The 7,708-nt window shown below is 56.6% G+C and overlaps 1 protein-coding gene across 1 annotated transcript; it reads left to right on the top strand.

The window, feature by feature from the left end:
* Positions 1 to 335: 335 nt before the first annotated feature.
* On the top strand, positions 336 to 719 carry PPTG_21860 (hypothetical protein; the record flags this gene model as incomplete). The annotated part of the gene is made up of 1 exon (XM_008900562.1): positions 336 to 719. One exon carries the CDS (start codon positions 336 to 338, stop codon positions 717 to 719), a length of 384 nt encoding a protein of 127 aa, XP_008898810.1.
* Between the last annotated feature and the right edge of the window lie 6,989 nt (positions 720 to 7,708).

The raw sequence follows: 7,708 nt of genomic DNA, 5'->3' as shown, positions 1-7,708 counted from the left end.
ATCCCTGACCTCACGTAAACCACTCAAATGCAGATCAACACCTGATTGGTCAATAAGTGGTTCTAGCACCCCACTATCAACCAATCAGATGATGACACCTTGACACACGCTAGCCGTGTGTCATTATGTAATTGGAATTGGGCCCATTACATCACCCTCCTCCCTAAGTTGCGCTTACGTTGCGTAAGCGCAAAGAACACAACCGAAGAAACCCAAAGTCCAACGAAGGGAAGATGACCGAGAACATCGCAGAGAGGACGTCGGTCGGCAGGAATAGCGCCGCGCTGGTGACAACAACGGATGCAGCCTTACGGACAACGACGACAACGTAGACGATGGAGGCACCGGTGGAGACAGCGGTGGCGAGAATCAGCGCAGGAAGCACACTGTCACACGTGATGGACGACGCCATTTCGCCTTGGGAGTTGTACGACTTGTCGGGCGCGGTGAATCCGGACACGCTGAGCACTATGATAGATCATTTCCGGCGCTTCCGCGCCACGCGGAAAAAGAACATCGAGGTCGCTGACCAGCAAGGGCTACGACGTTCTTGGTGTGCCTTCATCCGACGCTGGAATCAGATTCTCGAGCTGGAGAAAGTTTCACCGGCTGGCTGGCTTACCGCGAGGAGATACTCGTGGATCACTCGATCGTGGCACTGCGCACGAAGGTCTGCAATAACGAGTGGGATGTTGTCCGGCTCTGTTTCGTTAACGTGAAAGAGGGGTGCGAGTCTTGCGTTACTTCTGCACGTCCGTCGCAAGAGGAGTGGGAACGACATCTCGCTGAGGGACAACTCAGCGGGGAAGAAGGGGCTTGGATCTCCAAATACGAACGCACCCTTTTCAGTATGGATCGGGCGGCTAATCGCGGCGGCTCACGCCGGCGTTGCACGCAGCGGAGCAGAGCTTCGCTGTCACCTCCTCGTGCTAGACGTCCTCCCGGGCGTTCTTCACGGTCTCCGCGGGCTGGCCCGCGGCCTCAGTTGACGCAAGTAGCTTGGTCTCGTACTCGCAAACGTCCGGGACGTCGTGAAGAAGATTATCGCGGGGTTCCCACGTATCGTGGTCTTCAAGATAACCAAGCCATCGGACGCGATAAAGGCGCGCGGCTGAAACAGGGTGGGTCCGACGGTTATCTTGAACAGACGGGGACTGAGGGTCGAGGTGAGCCACAATACGTTCCTCAATCCAGCGCGTACCATCCGTCGAGTCAACTATCGGTGGCGGGCCATCGCGGCGATACAGCGTACGCCCTGTACGTCCAGGGTGAGGTGGAGAACGCTGAGAATCGTGCACTGGACGCTCAGCTTGGCGCTAAGCGAGCGGAAGATCGCGCCTATCTGGCTGAGCAAGCTGTGTCGGAGTTGAGACAATCGAATCGCAAGTTGTTGGGTCGTCTGCGGGGGATTGGAGACGCATGTCCTCGGTTCTGCGCAACAGGGAACTCGACCGCGTAAGCGGGTGCCTGGAGCTGACGGGGCGATGGCGCGCCAAGCTCTTCGGTCTGGTCGACTGACGCACGTTCCATCGCACTGCTCGGGTCCGGAATCGCAGCAGGGAAGTAGCGCTTGAGTCGCCCAACGTAGAAGATCGGGTGAAGACGCAATGATGAGGCAATGTCTAGCGTGTAGGCGTCGCCCACAACCTTGGTTACGCGAAAAGGACCGATAAAACGCGGCTCTAGCTTGCTGGCACCAAGGTTGGTGACGGCGGATGGGCAGATCCCTTCCGTCGATAATAACACACGATTTCCAGTCTTGAATACATTCAAGTTCTTGCGACCGTGTTTATCGCCGTACTCCTTTTGCTTGTTCACTGCGCTCTGCAGTGCGTCTCGAACGAAGCGTGAAATAGTTTGTCTTTTTTTGCATAACAAAATCAGTAACGGCCGATCGATCGGCTGGAAGCACCGAAGGCTTCGGTGTGAAATTGACCGTGAATGCTGATTGCTTTTGCGTCTTGGCACCGGGGTCGACCAAGTTCTGCGCCGTCCATTCTGTAATTGGGGGAAGTAGTGCATCGCGGTGGCGCGATGAGTTCCTTAGACTGAGCGCGTGTCATGGCGTTAACTCCTGCGACAGGAATGAGTCGTGACCTTTGGATCTTTCGACACCGGGTCAGTTACCGGTGAGAGCCCCGGTGATGGCGGTGGACGCTGCGGCACCGGTTTCCATACTGGTGGAGCTGGCTCTGGGGCTTGTGGATTGGGCACGACGGCGGCTTCTGCTCCAGTTGGAGTAGACTCTCCCCCACCAAGGGTGGAACCACCGTATTCCGTAGCGTGGCCCACGGCGACAAGCGCCAGAACGCGAGGGTGACGAGCATTATTCACAAAGAAAGGCGTCAGACCCGTCGAGGAGTGCTCGGCGTTATTGAGTGCAATCTCAGCAAGCGGTAGGAACGAGCTCCAGCTCAAGTACGAAGTCGTGTAGCTGCGCAGCACATCCTCGAGGACCCGGTTGATGCGGTCAGTCTATCCATCCGTCTCCGGATGCGCCGCAGTTGGCATCAGCAATTTTGTGCCAAGCAAATTGAAGAGACTTGACCAAAATGCTGGTGTGAAGCGTGGGTCGCGATCGGAGACGATCGACCGTGGTGTCGGAATACCACGTCGACGAAGTGCGCTGCGGACTCTTCCGCGGTGATCGAATCTGCAACGGGAACATCTTGCTGAAGCGTCGACAAAGACCAGTATACCCGTGCGTCCGGTCGAATCGGGCGGTAAGCCGAAGATAAAGTCCATCGACACTGAGCGCCAAGCTTCCTTGGCAACTGGAAGAGGACGAAGCGGGGCCTGGGACGACGAAGACAGCTCGACTCGTTGGCAAGTCTCGCAATTTCGAACCCACTAGCGCACCCACTTGTACATGTGAGGCCAATAGGAATCTCTCGACAATGCTGCATACGTCTTGTCTTCTCGCGTCCAAGATGGCCTCCGATCGGAGCATCATGGAACTCGTGGATTATTCGAGCACGAAGATCAGCGTCGTTTGGAACGACGATCCGGGGACCATCGAACCGATCGATGGTGTACGTCAGCAGGTCGCCATTCAGTTGGTACTGTTCAATCTGGTTGCGTGTGGACTTGGACAATGCTCCCAGCGTGGTATCACTGGGAGAGCGAAGGTGTTTCAGGATGCCTGCGTAGATGGTATCGTCTTCATACGCGGCCGCAATCTCATCGCGCAGAGGCAGCATGGGCGTTGTAGACGTCTGGTTAACGCCCGAAGCTATGCAGACTGCACATCCGTCTTCGTCATCGTCTCCATCAGCCACCCGACGGCCTAGCGCCGTACGAGGATCGTAATCAGGACGCCGAGACAGGGCATCGGCGAGGATGTTATTCTTCCCTGGCTTGTAGTAGACGAGGAAGTTGTACTTGGAGAAGAAGGAAAGCCAACGGGCCATCCGTTGCGACAAATGTGGACTCTTCATCGCCGTCCACAGCGATGCATGATCGGTGTAGACCGCAAACGAGTGCTCACCAAGCAGATATACTCTGAACTTAATCAGAGCATACCGCATGGCCAGGAGCTCCTTGTCATGGACGGGATAATTTCGCTCGGCTGTCGGGACTGGTAGCTGACGACGCGCTCATGGTCGTCATCGTCGAACTGCATCAGCGCACAGCCGATGGCGAAGTCGCTCACATCGCAGACGACGTGGAATGGCTTCGACCTGTCTGGGAGTATCAGGATCGGGGCGGACGACAGACTCTTCTTCACCGAGTCGAACGCAGCTTGGTGTTCTGGCTTCCATTCCCATGTCACGTCATTCTTCAGGAGTGACGAGAGTGGCTGGATCAGACCAGCGTAGTTCTTCGTGTACTTGTAAATATAGTTTGCCATGTCGAGCCACTGGCGTAACTCAGTGGGATTTGTAGACGTTGGCCAGGAACAAATAGACGCCACTTTTTTAGGGTCAGCTAGTACACCGTCATTGCTCACATAACATCCCAACACCGGAATCTCCGGTGCGCAGAAGACACACTTCTTCAGGTTCGCGTAGAGCTTGTTTTCTCTCACCACCTGGAAGACTTGCCTCAGGTGCTTTAGGTGAACTTCTACAGCACTAAGATTTCCCTCTGCGCGACTGTGAACGAAGATATCGTCGAAGTAACTCGGCGCAAAGTCCCGGAGAGGGCGCAACATATGGGAAACCATGCGGTTGAACGTAGCAGGTGCGTTCTTTAGCCCTTGTGGCATCACAAGCCACTCCCAGAGCATCCCGCTCGGAGTGCTCACGACAGTGAGAGGTACATCGCGCTCACTTAGCAAGATGTAATAGAACCCATCGGTGAGGTCGATGGCGCTATAGATCGCGCTGCCTGACATGGAATCCAGTACCATGTCTTTCCGAGGGATCGGAGTCTGCGCTGGAATGGTGGTGTCGTTCAGCTTGTTGAAAGCGTGGACAATACGGCAGCCACCCGCCGCCTTCTTCACGCAGAATGTCAAGCTCGAGTACGGGGATGTACTTTCACGCACATGGCCCGCCTTCCGACGGCCCTCGAAGAAGTCGTTAATTGCTTTCACTTGCTCTCGGGGAAGTGGCCACTGTCTGGTGACGCAGTACTTCGTCCCGGGCACGAGGTCAATCTCGTGTTTAACGCCACGGTTCGCCGGCAGCTCGGCGGGAATCTTATCCGGGAAGACATCGGCGTACTCACGAGCGGTGTCATATACTGGATTGCTCGACTCGCGCAAGGCTTCCCAAGACTGTTCCTCGAATCGCTCCTCTCAACCGACTTGGGTTCGGCGCCTTGAGGTCGTGGTGGCTTGCCCTTGATCTTGATCGTGTTAACCGTTGCTGTCACCGAGGCTTCCTCGGTGATCAAACACACTTGCTCGATGTCGCCGGCCTTAAGGTCTCGCAAGAGGTCTCCCAGAACAAGCCTGGAAGCCCCGTGATCGCCGCCGCAGTGCGAGTCGGGCTCGCGGCTTTGACGATGCAGGAGCGGCTTGAACCCCCCTTCCCTCCGCGTATTCAAGCGCTCAGAACGACTCCGTCGGTGAGCAGTCGCTTGGTTTGGGGACACTGTGTGGTTTCAGGCGGTGTCGTTTTGACTTTTTCTTTGGCTTTAACTTCACCGAGTGCCCGCTCGAGGACGAGTCGATTGACAATGTATCACCCTCCTCCAGGAGCGGGAGACCATGCTCGACCGGGCCGGAATCGTGCGGGAGCCCGTGCTCGACCGCGGTGTCGTCCGACGGGGGCACCACTTGCTCGACCGCCCCTGATCAACCACCTTAACGCGTTGCGGGAGTCCCTGCTCGACCGCTTTTTTAAATGCGGGAACCCAAGCTCGACCGCTATTTCGTTCTTCAACGGGAATCCACGCTCAACCGCCGTCTCATTTTGTAGCGGGAGTTCACACTCGACCACTGTTCTCGTTTGTGGGAGCGACATACGCTCGACTACCTTGTTATTAATCTCGCGGCCTTGCGAGGAATCGTCATCCAGCAATACAGCACAAGCTATTCAGATAGGGCCATCGATCGCTCTGTACACAGCCTGCGTTGTGGTTGTTCTGTCCCCGACTGTGACGTGAGGCCAGTCTCTCGGTGCTACCAAGAGGTGCGTGACGTCCTCGATCACGTCGAAACCACGTCGACGCTTGACCGATCGGGCCAGCCAGCCAATCTCTGACTGGTATCGCGCAAGCCATGGGATGCCCAGGATGCAGTCAAACGCGTAATTCATCTTGATCGCCAAGAAATCATCCTTACTGCGGAAGCCATCGAACGTGTATTGCAACGATACTTCACGCTGCGCACCGCGGTCCGCTTTACCGCCCGCGAGCTTGACTTCGACTTCACCCGGGCCTTTCCGGATGCAGACGCTCTTGGGTAGTTCCGGCAAACACGACGCGCGGAAAAAGTTGTTGGTCGCTCCTGAGTCCACGAGCGCGCGCAGTGGTCGCCGGGCACCGGTGACATGGAGACTGACGATGATCAATCTCAAGTCGCCCGACGTGATGATGGCATTGGAGTGTGCTTGCAGCACAGGAGGGCTAGAAGGCTGGGCTGCAACCGGAGGGCCCGGGCCTTCGTTCCAACCAGTAGGGCACCTCGCACCTACTGGCCCCGGTCTTTTTTTTTACCTGGAAGACCTGGGAAGGCTCCGCATCGACGTGTGCGAGGACGGGAGCAGGCGCACGGCACTCCGCCGCGCGGTGATCCTTCTTCCGACAACGGAAGAAGATTAGAGGACGCGCACTACGGTTACCACCCCCGCGGTAAGCCGAGCGCCGTCGATCACCGGACGCGTCGATGGCGTCAATCTCCATTGGCTCGGGAGCAGACTCTCGGGCTGCCTGGGTCACGGCTTTGGCCAACGATGTCGCTACCACATAATCCTCACGAAGTGCGAGGGCGAACGCTTCCTCGAGAGCGGAAGGCTCAGCTCGCGTCAGACAGTAGCGTGTCATGCCCTCGCGTATTCCGAACACGAAGACGTGGACTTGTGAGGTCATGTCGATCTGCTTGGTAACGATGCACGACACCAGGTGTCGTGTCTTCTGGAGGTAATCGCGCATGGACATCTTGCCCTGGCGGAGGGCGAAGAACTCTGCGCGCACGCGCGACTCGACTTGTGGAGGCTTGATTGCCAGCCTCCAGTCGTTCTGGAGCGCCTCCAGAGTTGGGAAAGCATTGTGGTCGACGACCAACGTGCCGAAAGCTCATTCCCTCGCCTTCCCGGACAGCCGGGAGAGTAGGAATTTGACCTTCGCTGACGGCGCCTCGATGAGTCGCGAGGCGATAGCGATGTCGATCTCGTGGAACCAACGGTTCAGCGGCAGTCGGTCTACACCGTCTCCGGAATACGTAGACGTCTCCAGCTTGACGACGTCATTCTTGGAGAGACGCGAGGGAGTTGACACCCACCGATTCGCACCAGCGAGCTCGCGTTCCATGAACTCTTAGGCTGCTAGGCGCTGCTGGTCGGGTGTCGCTGAGTGCACCAGCGACGTGACGAAGGCTTCTCCGGACACAGCTGTCAGGCGGTGGAGAGCCTCCCACTCCACGCGAGTGAGATGGGGAAAAGCAGCGCGCTCTAGATCTTGACTCATGTCGGACTTGGTCATTGGAAGGACTACTAAGTGCTATCAGGTGTTACGGGGCTAGGGTTACCATTACTGACTTACACTGTAGTGTAGAGGAAGCTCGCAATAGTTAGACCGAGTCTTAGGTTTGTGTCAAATTCAACTCTGATTTATTTTGGACCAGGACGGCTATCCCTGGCCTCATGTAAACCACTCAAATGCAGATCAACACCTGATTGGTCAATAAGTGGATCTAGCACCCCAATATCAACCAATCAGATGATGACACCTTGACACTTGGCATAAAAGATGTCTCGTCCATATTGAAGACGCGACTCTTATCGAGCTTGTGTTCGATAAGGAGCCGCGTCATTGTGTAGTACAGACCACGTACTGCTTCCGCTTCGACACGGTTCCGGATGCGAGCGATCTGCTGAGCAATTCGTGGAGTCAGGATCGGGTGTCTCTCAATGAAGCGACGGTACGGTTTTGGCGGTACTGTGCGCCGAGTTGGCATTGGCTGCATCGCGAGGTATACTTCGTTGGCTTGGTATGAATGCCTGAAGGACCAACGGGTAAGCCAACCCGCTGCAGCAACCCACTCTACTAAGTCCGCCTCCAGCTCCGGCGGCAGCGTTGGCTTGGTGCCACGGTGGCCATC

The sequence above is a fragment of the Phytophthora parasitica genome (assembly GCF_000247585.1).
Source record: "Phytophthora parasitica INRA-310 unplaced genomic scaffold supercont2.9, whole genome shotgun sequence".
NCBI classification, from domain to species: Eukaryota; Oomycota; class Peronosporomycetes; order Peronosporales; family Peronosporaceae; genus Phytophthora; species Phytophthora nicotianae.
The sequence above is the reverse complement of the archived record's forward strand: the minus strand, read 5'-3'. Positions and strand labels throughout refer to the sequence as shown.